At 31.7% G+C, this 20,270-nt stretch overlaps 3 protein-coding genes across 17 annotated transcripts; 2 read left to right on the top strand and 1 right to left on the bottom strand.

Annotated features, from left to right (window-relative positions):
* Positions 1 to 108: 108 nt before the first annotated feature.
* Positions 109 to 3,456, top strand: LOC117211641 (major facilitator superfamily domain-containing protein 6). 2 transcript variants are annotated; one of them, XM_033455757.1, is made up of 10 exons: positions 109 to 650; positions 859 to 970; positions 1,046 to 1,401; positions 1,477 to 1,626; positions 1,688 to 1,964; positions 2,024 to 2,217; positions 2,348 to 2,670; positions 2,738 to 2,913; positions 2,991 to 3,158; positions 3,271 to 3,456. In XM_033455757.1, exons 2-10 carry the CDS (start codon positions 907 to 909, stop codon positions 3,339 to 3,341), a joined length of 1,779 nt encoding a protein of 592 aa, XP_033311648.1. In that variant the 5' UTR covers positions 109 to 650; positions 859 to 906; the 3' UTR covers positions 3,342 to 3,456. The 2 variants fall into 2 exon arrangements, with proteins under 2 accessions (XP_033311648.1, XP_033311649.1); XM_033455758.1 differs by having other exon boundaries at positions 109 to 355.
* Positions 3,457 to 3,693: 237 nt separating this feature from the next.
* On the bottom strand, positions 3,694 to 8,773 carry LOC117211639 (hamartin). Of its 5 annotated transcripts, none has more exons than XM_033455753.1 (15): positions 8,620 to 8,773; positions 7,940 to 8,208; positions 7,600 to 7,865; positions 7,291 to 7,524; positions 7,038 to 7,225; positions 6,846 to 6,958; positions 6,538 to 6,776; positions 6,155 to 6,472; positions 5,877 to 6,065; positions 5,567 to 5,810; positions 5,265 to 5,488; positions 5,054 to 5,179; positions 4,743 to 4,979; positions 4,583 to 4,679; positions 3,694 to 4,502 (listed from the first exon to the last, which is right to left on the bottom strand). In XM_033455753.1, the coding sequence occupies exons 2-15, from the start codon at positions 8,046 to 8,048 to the stop codon at positions 3,994 to 3,996; spliced, it is 3,093 nt and encodes a 1,030-aa protein (XP_033311644.1). In that variant the 5' UTR covers positions 8,049 to 8,208; positions 8,620 to 8,773; the 3' UTR covers positions 3,694 to 3,993. The 5 variants fall into 5 exon arrangements, with proteins under 5 accessions (XP_033311644.1, XP_033311645.1, XP_033311643.1 ...); XM_033455754.1 differs by having other exon boundaries at positions 5,949 to 6,065; positions 6,538 to 6,788; XM_033455752.1 differs by having other exon boundaries at positions 6,538 to 6,788.
* Positions 8,774 to 9,386: 613 nt separating this feature from the next.
* Positions 9,387 to 19,404, top strand: LOC117211638 (ubiquitin carboxyl-terminal hydrolase 47). Of its 10 annotated transcripts, none has more exons than XM_033455742.1 (17): positions 9,418 to 9,515; positions 10,796 to 10,850; positions 11,781 to 11,975; positions 12,078 to 12,330; positions 12,399 to 12,577; positions 12,661 to 12,835; positions 14,257 to 14,378; positions 14,447 to 14,640; positions 14,716 to 14,927; positions 14,993 to 15,213; positions 15,288 to 15,834; positions 15,911 to 16,279; positions 16,367 to 16,807; positions 16,896 to 17,152; positions 17,239 to 17,598; positions 17,692 to 17,852; positions 17,940 to 19,404. In XM_033455742.1, exons 3-17 carry the CDS (start codon positions 11,784 to 11,786, stop codon positions 18,088 to 18,090), a joined length of 3,834 nt encoding a protein of 1,277 aa, XP_033311633.1. In that variant the 5' UTR covers positions 9,418 to 9,515; positions 10,796 to 10,850; positions 11,781 to 11,783; the 3' UTR covers positions 18,091 to 19,404. The 10 variants fall into 10 exon arrangements, with proteins under 10 accessions (XP_033311634.1, XP_033311633.1, XP_033311638.1 ...); XM_033455745.1 differs by lacking the exon at positions 9,418 to 9,515 and adding an exon at positions 10,211 to 10,336; XM_033455744.1 differs by lacking the exon at positions 9,418 to 9,515 and adding an exon at positions 10,217 to 10,405.
* The last annotated feature ends 866 nt before the right edge of the window (positions 19,405 to 20,270 follow it).

A 20,270-nucleotide genomic window follows, 5' to 3' on the forward strand; every position in this document is an offset into this window, starting at 1 on the left:
GCAATATTTTTTATCAAATAAAAATATATAGTTACATAATTGTAACTATATATTGTGTCATATCTTTTAATCGATTATGTATAGTGTAGTAATAACAATTGATTTGAAATTGTTGAAATGGTAGTCGTTCTTATTACCAAGTTAACAAGTTTTGAAGATAACTAGTCTTCATTTTGAAATAAGCTCGACGCAATAATAGTCTCATGTGATTAATTCATGCTATAACACGTCGAAATCTACGATAAATTATAGAAACATTTATACAAATATTTAAACACACAATTATAGAAAATGATGTTAAGGAAAAGTTAATTGCGACTAGAGAGGACATTTTTTTACAACCATAACGTACCAAGTTGGTAACAATAAGATTGTAATTATAGAAAAATCTTCCAAAAATATACAGATAATGAAACATAATAGCGCTCGAGGAATGCAAATATGATATCCACGAGTTCCACCTCCTGATATCTACATTTCATGATTTTGATAACAAAAATTGCACATGCAGCAAATGAGATTTACGTTTTCATAAAATGGCGATATGTTACAGGGCAAAGTGCACTTGTAGAAAAATCTAGACTGGTTTTAAAATAATATGAAAAGTCGTTATAGTAAACTATTACGTGAAGTTAAAATTTAGTATCAGTGTATGTTTCATTATTAACAGACATATTTTTCAATAGTTATGCTAATATCTTAACTTTAAAAACATTCTTGTGAAATTTCTCAGATTTCTGAATTAAACATTTGAATTAAGACAAAGTTGATAAAACCTGATGAACTTGGCATTAATTAATATCAATATATGTGTTATAATGTTGATGAATTAAAATAATTTTTTTAAATCGTTTGCAGATTGTAATTTCTATTTTTAATTTATTGCATGGCATAAGTACTTCCAAAATGATGGAAAGCATAAATAAGGAATTGTTTCCAATAAAGACACATTATTTTTTATTCAATGCGGGTAACTAGATTATATTACAGATTAAATATCACATCTTATAGAATATTATGTATAATTGCATTTTTTATTTTTCAGCTACTGGACCAATAGTACCATTCTTACCAACAATAGCAAAACAGTTAGGCTTTTCTCCTTTCTTAACTGGCACAATATACACGATATTACCAATTTCTGGTTTAGTAGCAAAACCTTTATTTGGAGCATTAGCTGACAAATTCAAAATTCATAAGATAGTGTTTTTAATATTTCAAGTTGTAGTTGCGATAGCCTTGTTTTCGATATATTTTATACCTGAAATAGACAATAGTGCAAATGTTGAACTTACTTGTAATAAAATAGCAACTATAGAGATGTGTTCAAAAAATGGATTTCCTGATAAAATTAAAAATGATGCGATAACAGAGATCATTCACTTAAATGTATCATGTCAGGTGTGATGTCCTTTTATCTTATTTTTCTACTATATTAGATGTGTTTAATTTATATTTTATGTGTTTTATTTTTAGATATCGTGCAAAGCCTCGAAAGAACTTTACCATGAAATGTGCTCAAATTGGAAAGTACCTCAATTCTGTGACTTAACAAATTCAAGCTCTATTTTAAATAATGACACATTTAATTCTACCGTAACATTTGACATATTTCATGACTTTTATGTAAGATATTTTGCACATTTCCTATATTTAAAGATAAACAGCTAAACTCTTTATTTTACAGCTAAAAAGATGCATGTATGTGCGTATTTTTACTGCCAAATTCTCAGATAATATACCATATACACCATTTTGTGGCAATTATGTAAAAACATCGTGCCTAGCTACATGTCATGATAATCCAACCTTTAATCAATTGTTGCATGAAGTTGATGTGCCTCAGAATTCCACAGAAAATTCAACATACCAGTTTCATTCATTTCTGTGGGCAACTATAATAAGTTGGATTGGAATGGCAGTTGTAGTTAGCATAGCTGATGCTATATGCTTTAATCTCCTTGGTTAGTACTATATATGTTAATTAAATATCTAGTATGCTTTTCATACTGATATGTTACAGGAAATGAGAGAAGAAAGGAATATGGAAAACAAAAGATGTGGGGCAGCATTGGTTTTGGCATATTTGGAATAAGTGCAGGATATTTGGTAGACTTATTTAGTGAAGGAAAGATTCAGAAAGATTATACTTGTATATTTTATATCATGTTGGTCATTATGATTTTTGATATTACTACGTCTGCAACTTTAAGGAAGGTAAAATTCTTTTACCATATATAATATTATGAGTAGAGAAAAATGTAGATAGTACAGAAGTTTGATACTTCTTACTTATCAAAAGAATAAAAAAATTGCCAGGTAATGGGAGAAAGCAGTATCATTACAGAAAAATCCAGAACTCTCTGAGGATGAACCTTCAATATTGTGGGAACTATTCACTATCCTTCGGGAGGGTAATGTGTTGTCATTTGGATGGTGGTGCATAGGTGCTGGAATGTGTACTAGCGTAGTGTGGAATTTTCTATTTTGGTATATTGAAGACCTAGCAAGTAGTTCACAAATAACACGGCTGAAAACTTTGCAAGGGCTTTTGACTGGCGTACAGTGTTTTCTAGGAGAACTACCATTTAATTTTATCTCAGGAAATGTTTTGCGAAAATTAGGTCACATGAATGTTATGAGTTTAGTATTATTGATATATGCAATTAGGTAAATAATGAAATTTCTTGTAAATATATAATGTAGCTTCATATTATTAATTGTACTATTTTTTCAGGTTTATGGCATACAGTACTATATCAAACCCATGGTGGTTTTTAGTTATTGAAATACTTCATGGACCTACCTTAGGTCTTTGTTGGCCAACAATGGTATCATATGGTGATAAGGTAACACCACCTGGTACTAAAGCTACTATACAAGGATTTATTGGTGCTATATTCGAAGGAATTGGTTAGTAGTAGGAAATTAATTATAAAAACTAATGACTTTAAATAATTATTTTTTGTATGGTCATAATTATTTTTCAGGAGTATCAAGTGGCAGTTTAATATGTGGGTGGTTAATGAACACATATGGCGGTGTTATAGCGTTAAGAACATTTTCGGTAGGAGCGTTATTGTGGCTATCTTGCTTCTGGTTGATTCAATTGTTTTTACGAAAATTTAAAACATCGGCAGTACATTTGGGTCATAATCGTGAGTAACGATTATGTGGATACATAAATAACACTGATAAAAATAATTTTAAATACTTAAGAAATTTGTTTCAATTGAAGAAAAATATCTTTTCTTTGTTGATCTTTTCCAGATTTGGTAAATTACGCTAATCCAGATGATGCCATTTTTATGTCCATGAGTCGCGAATTAGAAACTTATTAATAAAAGGCAAACGACAGTGTTCTTTTTAGAAATTCGGTATATTCATTGTTTGTTTATTTAGATATGATGATTTTGATTGAACGTAGTAAAAAATATACTTTTCTTATAATTATCAGACAGTTTAATTCTTAACACATTCGTGACTCATCTTTTTGATTAGCATTATATATTGATTATTCAGTATTATACCGTAGTTGTAAATCATATCATGTTCTGTAATATATTCATTTTTCTTAGACTGAAGTAACATTTTTTTTTTAAATCCACCGATAAAATTTATAAATAAAAATGATAAATAGAACATGTATCATCATATATATCAAACAGATATTGAAGGGAAGTAATACAAGGATGTGTTTAGTTGAGACATATAAAATTGCTCACAAAATATCTCAACCATTTATTCATTGCGAATTCATTTCTTCAGAGTGAAATTATATCATGCTAGTAATTTTATTAATTACCAGTATATTTTCAATTATTTATCGAAATCACGCGATAATAATATTTTTATGAATTCCGCATAATATGTCGATAAAAAGCTATAAATAACTTTCTTCTGATTCAATACCACGTCATTGGATAACAGTTGCACGCGTGCAGAACGGAATAGCTGCATACGAAAAGACTCGGTGGTCAAATTTGCGTAGCGTTAGTCTTGTTTAGGATTCCGTCTTTGCTGATTTTGACGAGATGGTGAAGTAGCCTGGCTTGGCACAGGTTCGACGATAGCTTGAAGATTAGGAATTTCGCCTGCAGTATCACAGCAGTCATTCATTATAATTCCAGTACCTGAATGAATAAAGGCAAGACTTCCCTCACTGGAAGAGGCTAAACTAGCCGACAATGGAGGTGATCTTTCTTTAGGCGATGCTGAAGAAGCTAAATTGTTTACAGTAGTATTACTACAAGTTGCTGCTTCTAATGTTCCATGAAGTTCAAGTATACGGCCTTCGAGAAGAAGGTTTATTTCAGCTTGTGCTTTATATTTTGACTCGACGGCTTCCAATTCAGCTTCGTGTTGATCTTTTGTTTCTTGTAAAAGCCGTTGCAGTTCTACAAGTTGCGCTTCTTTTCGTGCTTCTTTGTTTTCTAGTTCAGTTAAACGTATTTTCAAAGCTTCTACAAGAGATATTCGCGACTCCAACTGTCGTCGTAAATCTATGCGAACACCAATTTGTATTTTACATTATTTGTTTCAAATATGTTCTTATATTTGTGAATAATTGAAATCTGCTTACTAGTTAATTCTTCTGCGTATGATTTTTGTATTTGTGTTACTTCTTGTTTTGTCATTGGTGAAAGACCCCCTGTACTTTCTTGTAATTTTGTTTGTGCCTGTAGATATATAAAAATAAATTTAATATATCATGCGAAGATATATATAATTTTTAATAATACCTCTGCAAGTAAAAGAAATTTCTTCTGTACAGTATCAAGAGTACGTTCTAGCTCTTTACTGCGATTTGCAGCTTTTAAAGCTACTCTTAGTTGATGACCTGCATCGAACAGGGAAGCCTCCGTAGACTGAATCCGCTGTTCACAGTCTGCTACCTTTTTTTGTTCATTCTTTAGTTTGACTTCCACAGATTCAAGACGATCCTTCAGTATTTGATTCTGTCGTTGTTCTTCTACACACTATACGTTATTACTCGCATTACTATACAAATTTCTACTAGTAATACAATCAGTAGAATTTTCATAGACATTACCTTAGTTTGCCAGTGGTGTAATGCATCTTTATATTGATCTTCAGCTTGACAAGCTTCTCTCTTGTTACGTTCTAATTCAGTTTTTAAACTCTCTACTTCTTTTTCCATTATTTTTAAACGATCAGTCTATGTAATAAGAATTTCGTATTTAACAATAGAAAGAATTAAAAATATTACCGAACCTTACTTTGAACAAATAATGTCAACTGACCAAAGCATAATTATGTTCTTCTAACGCACGCGAATCCCTTAGTTTGCCAAGAAGCCGTCGATTACGTTCGGCATGTACTTCTCTACGTTGTCGTTCGAACTGTAGTTGCATTTGCATAAGCTGTAACAACTGACTCGCACATTCGACATCGAAAGTATCTTCTTCTGCTACTTCATCTTCCCCACCATTTTCTTTTCTTTGTTTCTGCTTAATTGCATTTGTCCCTTCGAAGAAAAAATACTTAATTCACAATTTTGTTGATTTACAATAAGACTTGTTATTAAACTTTACTTTTTACTAACTCATTTTTTCGCCAGAATAATTACTACCATGCGTGCAAGTTTCAACATATCGATCAAGCATTGCAGTTGGTGATAATCTAAATTCGGTATCTTGTACAGAACGTTTTTGTAAATTCATTTGCGTCTTTTGTTCCAAAATTCCTAGCAATAAATCTTCATATGGAAGCAAATCGGATGTTTGGGTCGCTGTATCTTCCAGTTTTTTATGAACTTTGATATCAGGACAAGATTTGCTTTCTCGAATCTGTAAATGCATATATATTTTTATCATATTAAAATTTTTTTCTGCAACAAATATTGCATATCTTACTTTGTAAAGAGAATTCAAATTTAAATGTTGTGTTGAAGCTTGGCTTTGAGAATACAAACGTAGCTGATAAACCTTTTGAGACAAATCTGCAAAAGCATTTTGCATTTTTTCATTATGGTGTTCTTGTTGTTCGACTAATTTTGAACTTTCAAATTTTCCAGTAGTTTGAGAGCTTACAATTTCTAAAACCTACACAATGCAATTTTGTATAAACATATCGTATCAATATTCATTAATGCACAATATTCTTACATACAAAAGTACATAAAATACAGAACCTCTTGATCTTCTTGCCAAGAATCGTTTTTCCCATTTTGATTTGTGTTCATTTCTGGAAATCTTCCATCTTCATCAACGTTGATAGATGATTTGGTTTGACTAATGGCTTGTCTATCTGCGATGATTTTACTTAGCTTGTGCGAAAAAAATCCATGTGCATTATTTGTATCCCCACTTCCAATTATGGTGCCAGATACAGACGGATTTAAAGGGATTGGTGTGGATGGTCGTGAACTTGATCCTACTGTGCCATTACCAAATCCAGTAAGAGCACGAACTGCGCAAGAACCAGTAGGTTTCGGCATCTTTCGTAAATCCTATGTACACAATTTTAAATATTATCCGATTTAGTTTGTTCATTCTCGGAAGTTCTAAAGTATACCTTAACAGGAGTTGTTTCTGGAGTGGCTTCGACTGCAGCTTCTGGTGGAGACGTACCGCTTCTGTTATTGTTAGGTGTTGAAGGAGTAGACCGTTGTTCATGAGATGTAACTGGAAATTGCGGACTATGTGGCGGCACTGTCATACTCGGCGACCAAAACGTATCATCTTCACCATTACTGATTTCTGATGGTGCTATCCCTCCACTAATGTTTATTGGAGTACATATAGAAGAGTAATCTAGAACATGTACTGATACTGTAAATATTTGTATATTCATAGGTATATATTATAATAAAACTCACAAACCTAAAGGTGGCGTAGAACGTGAATTCGTAGTACGAAATACTTCTTCTCGACATTTATCTAATGTAAAACGACCACATTCTGCTATAACATCATGATGCTCCATCTTTTTCCATCTAAAAATAATGGACGAACGATAAATATAAAATCCTTTCTCTGAATTACGACTGCTTTCATAATACGAAATATATCTACCTAGCAGCAGAAATCTCTGTATCTTTAGATGCAGTAACAAGTAAAGGGTGCATGCGCACAGAATCTAGCATTGGTCTAATTGTATGGATAAAAGTAGCAGGTTGATCTTGTTGTTGTTGTCTCAAATATGAAATGAAGTTGCAAGGATACATGGCATATAATCTGTGAAATAAATTATATAGTCCCACCTACAAGAAATTTAAGAAACATCAATAAACCTTCCTTACTTTTATAAATAAATACTAATACTTACTTGCAAATGTAATAAATATAAATGATTCTTATCTATTGTCCCTGTTATTGTTGTTGAAGTAAAACGCACAGGAGATGAAAATACGGATGATAACTGATGATAATAATAAGAGGCCAATCGACCAAATACTTCAAAAATTTCTGTGAGGTATGGCCCTAAAGCAGCAGGTAACATTGGTAATAACATCACCAAGAGAAGAAGCGCACTCATAAGAGATAATGTATTTGCTTCCATCTAAAAACAAGTTAACTCGAGAGTTATCATCAATTCAATATATTCTTTACTTATTTTGGAAAAATTGAATTCTACCTTAAGTAACCTAAGTAAATCTCGAAATAAGGTATGACTGGCAAGCTTGTATAACCAAGTTGGCTGACGACGAGCAATATGACCTAACAAAGTAAGGGTTTGAATTCTTTGGCTGCTACTTCCAGATTTGGAAAGAGCTTCCGACAAACGATCTAAGAGATGCTTGTCATGTGGATCACGAACACCAGCTAATACCTCAACAGCTCTTAAGGAATTTGTGGACAGATAATAATCAAAAAGACCATTTACCAACCAATTGTCTTTTGCTGAAAAATTTAAGAAATCATGAAAAACAAAAGGCAAGATTATTAGATATCTTACAATTCATAATCTTACTTACTAGATAAAAAAAGTTCATGGAATACTTTTTTTATTTCTTCTACCTCCGCAAGTTTGTTGGATTCCAATAAATTAAACAGATCAGCTATGCCTATTGAATTAATGTTCATCTTGATGATAGTTGATATTCCGGTATGGACAAATGATACTTATCCTAATCGTCTGATCATATAGTGGAAGTAGAAGTGACTTTATAAAATCTAATTTCATCCATCTGTCATTTGTTATGTAAAACTGGCTTCATTAGAAGCAGAAAAAATTTTGGAATACCTGTAACAGTAAGAGCGTAACATCTCAAAAGATTTATACAGAAGAAGAAATACAAAAAGAATAAAGTTCTTTTAATTTCAACTATCACGAACTGTCAATTTCATATATAAATCGGCATTTAGATTTTGATGCTATAATCCGGCATTGAAATAATCTTCAACGGTACGAATCTCTCGGTCGTTCAATGAAGAATTTCATATACGATATTTTTGTATTATCAATGAATATTTCATTCTGCATAAAAAAAAAAATTTTGTCGGTTCGGTCCTATGATATTCATAAAAAGGTCATTCAGAACCATGTTTGCAAGAGAGAAATACTTTTTGTAAATACCACTTCGACTTTTTAATAATGCATCAAACCCTGGTTTCGATAATGATTATATTGACAAAAATTAACAAGTTAACTTACCCGAAATTCATCGAGTACTTCAAGCAATTTTACGAGTTCTATGGCGACTTGTACACCATCGCAGATATATCATAGACTGGTACGCATTGATATTGCTACAATACCAGCAGCGCTACGATCGCTCAACAATTCCATGTACGTTCCAAAAATTATTCAAATTTCAACAGTTTTCTTTCTAGTGGATCTTATAACAATCACCATAATTAAATGTTTACAGAGAGAACATTTTTTCTTTGGACTCTGAGAGAGGACACAAAGGGTCTTTATGCAATGTTCTCTTTCTATTCCTATATTGCTTTTTCTCTTTATATCTCTTTATATCTCTATGATCCCAATTCAATGAGTTTCAAAGTGTTTTAGAAATACAGTTGCCGATAAAAGTATTTGAACATGATTATAATAGAAAACTTATCATACAAAACTTTTATGATCTGTCCAACGAACTTGATTGCTGAATTTGAAAACTTGATTGCTGCGGCTGTAATTAAATGCAGCAACCACAATCGTATAAACGTTTATATGATCGTGGCAGCAATTAAGATTTGTTTACGTTCACTGCCTCGTTTCGTTGAACAAATTATACAAGTATATATATACATTTTCAAATTTCTTTCAAACTTTACCAATGTAATCATCATTCTCGAGTTTCGTTACAGTGCTAATGAAATTTAAAACTAATTCGTATAACACATATAATACATATTAAATTTATAAGAGACAGACTCCCCAAATAAAGTTCTATAAAAATACATCAAATCGTTTATCTGCATTACATCTTTTCTATGCTTAAATGCTTTCGACTGGTATAATAGCATTATTACATGGCAGCACTAAACTTGTGTTGTGTAGAAAATATGGCGTAAAGTGAACGTCGCACATGTCTCTTAGTGATTTCGGTAAGAGTTTAAGTATTACACCGAAAAATTTCTCTATCGACATACAAGAAAACTACATCGTTTATTCATCCATATGATAAAAGAACCTAAAAATGATTAACGAATTTGAAATGCGAGAGTCATTCAAGAGTAAGTCATTTTAAAAAGTTGAGATGAAACAAGAACAGAGGAGTATTTGGCAAATTATTTCATAAGATTTTTATTACGTTTATTCTTATTAGTGTCGGATTAGTAAACAAACTGGCGTCGCATCAATTGAATGTTTCCATTTCTTTTTAGGCTAACTAATATAATCCAACAGTCGTACGTATCGACAGGCAACAGTTTCGTTCGTCGTGTGATGAAAACGTTTGTACTCTTGTTCTAACCCTTAAAGATGGGTCATTTTGACCCGACGTTAAAAACCTATCTTTTCGAAAATAATGACGAGAAGATAACAAAATTTCCATATATATGTACCGGGTCACATTCGAGCCTATGCTAAAAACCTATTTTTTTTTTAAATAATATCACTAACAAAATGTATGTATTTGAGCTGATGCAAAAAATATTTTTCAAAAATAATGACAAAGAATAAGAAAATTTAGTGATGCATATACTGGATCATTTTTTATCCGCCTCCGGCGTTTTCAGAAGGTCCGGGCTCCGAGGGTTTTAACTCGGTTCCACTGGCACGAGAGCGCATTCCGATCTCCTGAGTTATTACGCAGCCGATTTTCGTTCGTCTAGCCAATCGCTTTTTCATCGCATAAACATTTCGTTTCAACCGCGCTAACACAGTCCTCTTCTCGTCTAATTGGCTCCACAACACAGTAACACCGGTAAAAGTGTGAAAAATTTTTGTCTGTGCTTGGCGTTTCGTGGATTCTTCGTATTGTGACTTGTTTACAGTATGTGTTGTTTTTATTAAAAGAAAATGAAGTACTGTTACATGACGATGTTTTAACACATTATTCGTATGAGATTAGCTAAGGATTAGGACATTAAATTTCGATCACGTATTCCTCATTAAAGAAAACGTTAGTTTTGTTGGTTTGAATAAAAGAAAAGAATGGTCGTCTTGTTTGTGTTTACAAAAAATGTAAGAAGAAGTGACTTTTATTGCTACTTTCAGCGACTGTAACAATAAGAAGTTATTGGTGAAATGTAATTTAATACGATATATATTTTTATATATACATATCTCAAGTTGAAAATGTTAGTTTTAAAAAATTTTTTTTTGAAATGTTGAGTTCGATGGAATGTTAATTGCAATTTTATATTGTTTTGAAATCTTTTAGATTGAAACAATAAAGAAGTATACGTGGACTGGACTCTTACGTATATATATTGCCAGTAAGTATTAAAAGTGAATGTAACTCTGCTGAGAGATATTATAAATATCAAGAATGACTTGTATTCATTGTAATTGTAGACTATTCTTTATATTTTATTACACTAACAAAAAATTATTATACCACATTGTGTTCATAAACTATCATTTGTATTTGTAGTAAAAAGTAATTTTTGCTTTTCTTAATTTTCCATTAGGAAATTAAGTCTAGTTTTTTTTTAAACTTAATATAACTCACTTTCATTTATTTGGCAGTTGTACAAAAAGAAAAGTGTAGAATAGGGAAGTGGCAATAGAGTGAGGAAGAAAGAGGGAAAGAGGGGAGAATTCTGATGTCGGAGAAGAGAGCCATTTTCCAAGTCTTCGTTTAGACATTCTAAATATAACTGGAGGCTCTATAGGCTTTCCTTACTGTGTCATACTGTGCAGAGTAGTATCTTACTGTGTTGCGTAGATCTCGCTCATTTTCTACCTTTAGTATGGCATAATGCCAATTTTATTTGTCTGAAAATTACTGATCCATTTGTAACATTATCTCTAAATATCATATTTGTTAATTAAAAGCGACTATTCCTTTTTTTTCCATACATTTAGGGTAATACTTATTCAGTCTTTTTGTTGATTGATAATCTTGATATATGTTAAAAATGATATAAGTAAAGTATAATTAATTTATTGGAATTTTAATATTTTCATGCTATTCATATTGAAGTATTTCAATTAATGTATAATTTGTTTAAAAGTAATTTGTTTCTTTTCTAAGGAACAAATATTAATTAATGTTGTGTAAGCTAAAATGATATTAAATTACATAATTTTTTTAGAATCTATATAAGGTACTATATTGTGTCTTCTTTGATATCTAATATGTATTATTTTTAGACAGAAATTTCATTCAAATATTGTATGTTGTATCTAATTTTTTATTACAGACCATGGTTTGTAGAGCTGGTCAAATATGTTTCATTCAGTGCAATCTACCCGGAGTTAAAAATAAAATCTTTACTACTGACAGACTTCTGCTTCATGAATCTACCCGTGGTGAGGATCTTTATGTTTATATTGGAGAGCAGTGTCAAATACAACCAGACAGTTTTAAGTTGTATTTAGTATCAGGTGGAAAATTGGTTAGTAATTATATTTCTTTTTGTTCTATTGTTAGTACAATCGTTTATCAATGGTTTAATGTTTTGCTCATGTAGAAGTTAAAGTTGTTTTATTGCTATTAGATCGATTTATCAGAAAAGAAAGATAAAACAATGTCAGAAATTGGTGTGGATTTTTCTTTTGATCGAGAATCATCAACTGAGCATAAGCACACACTTGTAGTTATGGATCCAGCAGATATTTTGATGCAGAAGCAATTTCGCCAACAGACTGCATATAATGCATATAATCCTCCACCACCATCTCCTAATCATTCGTCAGTGTGGGGTGAAGATAATAATGTTGATTTTAAAAGTCTTATTAAGTCTGAAACAAGTATGTAATATTTATTTTATATTTTTGTAATAAGATGTGTATTATCATTAATTGTTTATTTTTTAAAGGCTATGTCGGTTTAGTCAATCAAGCAATGACATGTTACTTAAATAGTCTATTACAAGCTTTATATATGACTCCTGAGTTTCGGAATGCATTGTATAATTGGGAATATGTAGAAGGATCAGAAAAAGATGAAGCTAATAGTATTCCATATCAACTACAGAAATTATTTTTAAATTTACAGGTATTAATATTATCTACAGATATCTATAAGATTAATAAATGTATGGTTGTTGCGAAATATTTAATAAATATGCACGTTTATAGACATCAACAAAATCAGCAGTGGAAACTACAGCACTAACAAAAAGTTTTGGTTGGGATTCTACAGAAGCTTGGCAACAACATGATATTCAAGAACTATGTAGAGTTATGTTTGATGCTTTAGAACAAAAATTTAAAAATACGGAACAAGCTGATTTAATAAACAGACTTTATGAAGGTATATATTTATCCAAATGGTATATATATGTCGGAGATGAAAGGACATCGAAGCCTCCCCTTTGGAACTTCGGGATAATCCCCTAACACCGTAATCTAAATTCTATCATAGGCATAATTAAACAATTGTCGTCTTTCGATCCGATTGTATTTGTTCGAGATTTGTGATAATGAGCTTGGGCTCGAGGCTACAGCCAGTCGCCGAACGTAGCCGCGGTCACGGGATGAACGCTTTGTCTAACAAAGGTACGGAGTAATTCTATAGCTCTCCTTAAAAGAAATATTTGTAGCGGCACGCGACCGTAAACATTCCAACGGTTTCTGTCCCGTGGCTCACCACACGCAGATCCTATTCTTCGGGTATGATGGTTACCAGATGCCGACGCGTCTCCACAGTACGTGATCAGCTAGCCCGAGGGCCGTTATAAACACTAAGATCTAGTTACCTAAAGTCCTTCAAACAGACAAACAGTCTTTGTCTCAACTACGGGAAAATAGGAGAGACCTATTTTTCAACGAACGGCATCTCCCATTAGCAACTTCCCCTCGAGGGCGGTTAGCGTCTTTTTCTAACCACCGATATGGAGATTGACCAATTAGCAGCAACGCCAATTTCCCTCGCCTTCTGAACGAAGGCTATCCTCAACGAATCCTTAGACACACCCCATCATAGTTTTCCTCCGCAGCATCATCGCGACGGAAAGTCATTCTCTCGTGAGGTCGTATTAGCGAGTGACTTAGTGTCTGTACCCCTCGGTGGATATTCCACGTTTCAACAAAGAGTCCGACTTAGATATTGTGAGCATGTTCATCTATCATCCCGTTGACCGCGGATTCGTTGTTGAACCTAGGATCATTGTCACTAGTTTCTCGAGTATCTAATTACCACTGTTACTTGTCCAATTCTATAATAATCGTATTTGTACTAGTCAATGTCTTCTCTATTGCATAACGACAACGTGTAATTCGAACAAAGATTCGTTTCATGCCCCTAACTCTAATTCTAATGTAAACCCGATATATATATCTGAAAATATGGTATATACAGGGTGGTTGGTAACTGGTGGTACAAGCGGAAAGGGGGTGATTCTACGCGAAAAAAGAAGTCGAAAATATAGAATAAAAATTTTTCGTTTTAGGCTTTGTTTTCGAGAAAATCGACTTTGAATTTTCGCTCGGTACGCATGCGGTACGTTATAACAGATCTCACTGTAGATCGTTGTCTCGATGGAAAAATTTAAAAAAAAAATTAAAAAAGATTTTTATTCTATATTTTTGGCTTCTTTTTTCGTGTAGAATCACCCCCTTTCTGCTTGTACCACCAGTTACCAACCACCCTGTATATTTGACTATAGAATATATATATCTGAAACATCTAGATATATCAGAAATGAGTTTCTAATTTGATTTTTATATTGTTAGGAAAGATGATTGATTATGTTAAATGTCTTGAGTGTGGTACTGAAAAATCTAGAGAAGACACTTTTCTTGATATACCATTACCAGTAAGACCTTTTGGTAGTAATGTGGCATACACAAGTGTGGTAAGTATATATAATGTTATATTTTAATATATGAATTAAATTTATATAAAAATTTATTTTTGTAATAGGAAGAAGCTTTAAGAGCATTTGTTCAACATGAAATTTTAGAAGGAAGCAATCAGTATCATTGCGAAAAATGTAATAAAAAATGTGATGCTCATAAAGGATTAAAATTTACAAAATTTCCCTATCTTCTGACACTTCACCTTAAACGATTCGATTTTGATTTCAAAACCTTTCATAGAATAAAACTTAATGATAAGTGAGTGCATATAAATTGTCCTTGTTAATCATTTTTTATCAGTCTTATACTTTCATACTAAACTTTTAATTTTAGGGTTACTTTTCCAGATACATTAAATTTAAATTCTTTTATTGCTTCTATGCCAAATCAAGAATCTCCGAGTACTGATGAAAATATTAGTTTAGCGAAATGCGACGATAACTCTATAACAGATAGCGGCACATTAGATGATGATTGTCCTCCCTGTGAAAACAGTCTTCCTAATAGTAATCATTCAACAAATCATGACCAAGATGATGATGAAGGTATATTGATTCCATAAATTATATGCATTCCATAATTAATACCTATTCAAGTAGTTTATTTTTAGGTATAGATATGAGTAATGGACCTTCAACATCAAATTGTACTGTGCATAATCATGAAAACGAAAAAAATCGTAGCAGTAATGCAGCAAAAGGACCTTACAATTATGAATTGTTCTCAATTATGATTCATAGCGGTAGTGCTAGTGGTGGTCATTATTATGCTTATATAAAAGATTTTAGAACAAACGAATGGTTTTGTTTCAATGATCAAAGCGTAACACAGGTATTTGCAAATGTTTATTTTATATTATATAATACTTTCAGAAAGGAGTATTAAAATGTCTGATTATATTACAGATAACTCATGACGATATTCAGAAAACGTATGGTGGTGGTTCAACCAGGTCATATTTTACTGGAGCTTATAGTAGTACTAATGCGTACATGCTCATGTATAGACAAATTGATTCTGCTCGCAATGCTTTGCCCATACAAGTGCAAGATTTTCCAAAACATATACAGGAATTGTTGAAAAAGATGAAAGAAAATGAAGATAACGACAGGGAGAGTCGTGAAAAAGATCTTGCAACACCTAAGGTGAAAGTATATTGTCAACATCCTACAGAAGATAAGAAACTGAATTTTAGACTTCCCTTTTCGCCTAATGTTACATGGGCTCAAACGACAAAGATTGTTTATAAGAATTTTGGCTTGGAAGGAACGGTGAGCTTAAATCAATGTCGTTTAGTTGTTTACGATCACAATAATGAGTTAATCGTGGCTAGTTACGAAGGTAGAGAACATGAAACGTTTGCAAGTATTTGGGGTAATCGAGTGAATCGGTATAGTTTATTATTAGAAATACGTGATAAAGATCAAAAATTCGAGCCACACCTACGAGGTGGTATGTATTTATTTACGCATATGTATATATACCTTTTTAGTAGAAAGAAAAATAATGTTTTTCTGTTATTTGATAGGTATTGTAACTAAAGTGTACGTCGTCGACGTATCTAGAAAGAAGCTTATTGAAGGACCATTAAATGTACGAGGTTTATTTACACAAACAGTGAGAGAATATAAGCAGGTGGTAGGAAAATTTATTAATATGGATCCGGGCGACATGAAAATAGTTTTACGAAAACACGGAACAGATGCGATACTCGTACAGAATGATGACGCTATATTAGCAGTTGCAGATTTTTGTAATTTAATTAAAGTCTTTGTATGTACGAATGCCGATGCCGAGTGTAATAAATCTTACTTTGAAACAACAATATGTGGTATTGCTGAACAGTTAGAAAACATTATAACACTACGTATAAAGTTACCTCCTAATTCAAGCAAAGGTAAGACGATTATTATATTTAATTATGAAACTAACATAATATTTCCTAAAATTATAGTTATATAATATTATATTTTGTTGAATGCAGAAATATTGGAAGAATTAAATATTCCAATGTTAGACGAAGTGAATAAAGACAAAGAAAAACCTGTGACTGATAGTCCATCCAAAATAAGCGTTCCTGAACCGCATCGAGATGCTAGTACAAAATGCAATGAGACTTCAAAAAGTGGAAAGCTTGTTGAAGATACTTCAGTAAGAAATGCAAGCCCACAATTGGTAGAGGGTGAGGAATGGCATACTCCTGAACAAAGTAATAGCGAAGATAGTAGTCTCAGTGATAGTGACAAAACTTTAGTTGGAGATGCTCCAGGAGACGAGGACTTTCAATTACCTTACCTTCCATCAAGTACAAGTAATCGCGCCATTAAAATGTTAAACCAAGTTGGACTCGAAAACTGGGATAATATCATCGATGATTCAGAATATTATTTCAAAGCCACCCCATATACAAATCATAATGAGAAATGTATGTATCTTAAACTTGTTTTATAAAATATTTGAAATATAGGGAAATATATAGGGAAGATATTTAATGATGATTATTTTGATCACAGTTTTGAAAGTATTAGTGGATAAAAGAATGATATTCAATACTTTGAAGAAAAACTTAGAGCCGTACGTTGGTGTACCTGCAGAATATTTTAAAATTTGTCGTTATTTTGATGAATGTGGTGAGTCAGAATGTAGCTGTTTACTTAGTCAACTTGTTTCTTATGAAGACGGAGAGAAACTTTGGATAGAAATAGGACGGGCTTTACGTAATGGTGAATTTACAGTAAAATTACATCAATTTTTCCTTGATTCGGCTAAGGTACGAATACGCAAATTATTAAGATCTTTTATAAAAATTATTTATTTTTTACCATAAATGATGTTTCTTTTCGACACTTTTTACAGAGCAAATTTTTGTTCGAATGGATAGTCTCGGAAGACATGACTGTTGGGCAGGCGAAAAAAGAGATTCTTGCAGAAATGAAAAGAAGATATAATATAGAAATACCATACGAAAGATGTCGATTAAGGGAAAAGTGTTTTGTGTTACCTTCAAAAGTTCTTTTAGATCATCAAAAGTTTAAAGATTTCCAATATTATTCTCAATTTGAAATGATTGTACAAGAGTTACCTGATAAAGATCCAGTTACCAATAGCAATCAAGTCATTGTTTTTGTCCGACGCTGGTATCCTATAAAATTTCACATTGGTCCACCACAAGAAATCGTATTAGATGAAACGACCTTGAAAGAAATGATGAAAAAAGTAAGTGAACTGAATATCTTGTACATTTCCTAATTACAAAAAACTAATTGGTAATTGAATTTAATAAAATGACTATATTGAATTTTGATTTAGTTATCTTTAATATCGGATATACCTGAAGAATATATAAATATAATAAGAGGGAAAGGTTCAGTACATATGCCTATTGTACGAATTGAGAATGAGGAAGACTGGATTGGATTAACAACTCTTGTTGAATTTAATGTTGAAGATGGTGCTGTGTTCTTATATAGGTATGCATGAAATAATTAAGCTGGTATACACTAAAAGATTACAATGAGATGTCAGAATAGTTGATTCGTAAAATTTATGTCTAACAGAGATAGCAGGGAAACTTCACATCCATTAACCCAAGAAGAGTACGATGAAATCGCAATTCGAGAAGTATCACCTTCTTTACCACTCTCTTCCGCGTCACGTTGTAATGCGCGTAAAGAGAAAGCGCTTAGAATATATTTGGACGGTGAATGATCCTCCATTGAATATACGTTTAATAACACTGAAAAACAATTGTTAAATAGGCATGTGTGGGAGCATGAAACGTTTGCGTACAAAGTGATTAAATCGTGTCAGGTATTTGTGGAATTAAGTACTCAACAATTACAAAATATTCTGTGCTTCAGTAAGTCTTCAATATTTCAAAGCTTCCGCATCTCTAAAGCCTTTTGGCTCTTGGAATCGATCGGATTCGTAAAATTCTTCGACTTTGTGAAACACTACGCGTTACCAAGGGATTTCAGACCTCGATTATCTCGTTTCGTTTTAATGTGTTTCGAGATCATAAGGATCATGATACTCCCAATAACGTACGGATTACTGACTTATAGAATCTCATTCAAGAGCACAAATACTGATGAAAATAATGCAAGTGCTGACTAAGAATGAATTATAAGAAAGAAAGAAAGGGGGGGGGGGAGAAAATTGAATTGCTTGGTGATAATCCGAATTTACACTATGAACTTCTTACAATATGTGTGTGTGTAACTGACGTACATATAATTGGAGTTCCTGCAGCTACATTATTTTCACAAATTCCTTGATATATTTCTTAATCCTAAGAATTTTGATATCTTCACATATCTGTATCAAAACGTTTTAGCTAATCGTCTTGTTTAAAGATGTTATAGATTTTTAATGTCGAAATGCAGCACAGAGTATATTCATTTGTTGATAAAAAAAAGAGAAAAAAACATTTATCTGACACAACAATAATTAACCCTTTTAATGCCAGTATAGGTTAAATCGCATTCTTATAATATAATAATATCATAAGTCCTGAGTTCAATCATTTAATTTGGTAGTTGTAGCGCTTGGATTTCGTTAGAAATTACTACTTCGAAACAACATTATGCATGCTATTGTTTTGAATGAATCAGCAGATACGTTTTATGAGATTTATTGATAATTGGTAATAGAATTTTACATTTCATAATACTTATTATTTACACATAGATTTGACGCTATTACTATCAAGTTAAAAAAAGATTTATCAATATGAACATAAAGATCAATTTTGGCCAGGCATGTTATCCTATACAGTCTATTTTAATTTATTTAATTATGTATGTTTATCATTCATTACACGTTATTGGTACATGGAAATTTGTACCACTAGGAAAAAACCAAAAAAGAACATTTAGCCATTTTTTGGCAATTGCTGCTATTTCCTACGAATCGAGTTTTGAATATAATGAAAATAAAAGATTTTCTCTTGGAAGGAAGTTCACCAAATTTACATTTTGTAGACTAATGCTTGTAAATAATAAAACTTATGAATCAAATATTGATATCTTTCTTCATATCAATATCACCATACATAAACAGAAATATATAAATATATATATAAATATATACATATAAAAAATATGTTTTGTATTAAAATGTATGATAATGCAATGCATATACATAGCACATCATCCTTTTTGCATTTATCACCAGTTCAACTTGGCATTTTTTTGCTAATTCCACACTATTAGAAAATTTTTGGTGCTGAAAGGGTTAAATACAAAGTTGTTGTTACTCCCTGTCACTATTAGAACGTTTTGATAGACTGTCTAAGACTTATCTATATTATTTCTTTGCAATTGTTTCACCATACGAAGTGAGTGCATTGAATTACTTAATCAACAATCGAGAGATACTGAAAATTCTATAAATTAAAAAAAAGGAGGAATTTATATAGTATAGATATGTATTACCTTTGAAATATACTGATATCGATTGTTGTATGACAATTTTACAATGCTCTCACAATTTTCAACGTATAGCTGTAATTTATATTTATGATATATTTGTTACATGAAAGCCTAGTTCAAATCGTTCGTGTATGGTCATACGATAACTTGTTATAAACATGACAATCTAGATGTTTATAGAGTAATTAAAACACAAAAAAAGTTGTAAGTTCAATGCTATGAAAATCTTGTTGATGGATATCATTATAATAATTGAAGAATTTATCTATTTCTTATTAATTGTATTTCAATTTATTAAATTTAAGATAATTTATCATTTCATTATAAACATTTAAGATTTTAGTAATTTTAGTAAGGCAATTTTGTATTTATCGATATCTATAAGAAAGGAAGAAATGATGAATATTATTTCTTTCCTATCATATCATGTAAAGAAATTTTAAACAGTAGGAAATT

Source organism: Bombus bifarius, unplaced genomic scaffold, assembly GCF_011952205.1.
Source record: "Bombus bifarius isolate JDL3187 unplaced genomic scaffold, Bbif_JDL3187 scf7180000008240, whole genome shotgun sequence".
In the NCBI taxonomy this organism is placed as follows: Eukaryota; Metazoa; Arthropoda; class Insecta; order Hymenoptera; family Apidae; genus Bombus; species Bombus bifarius.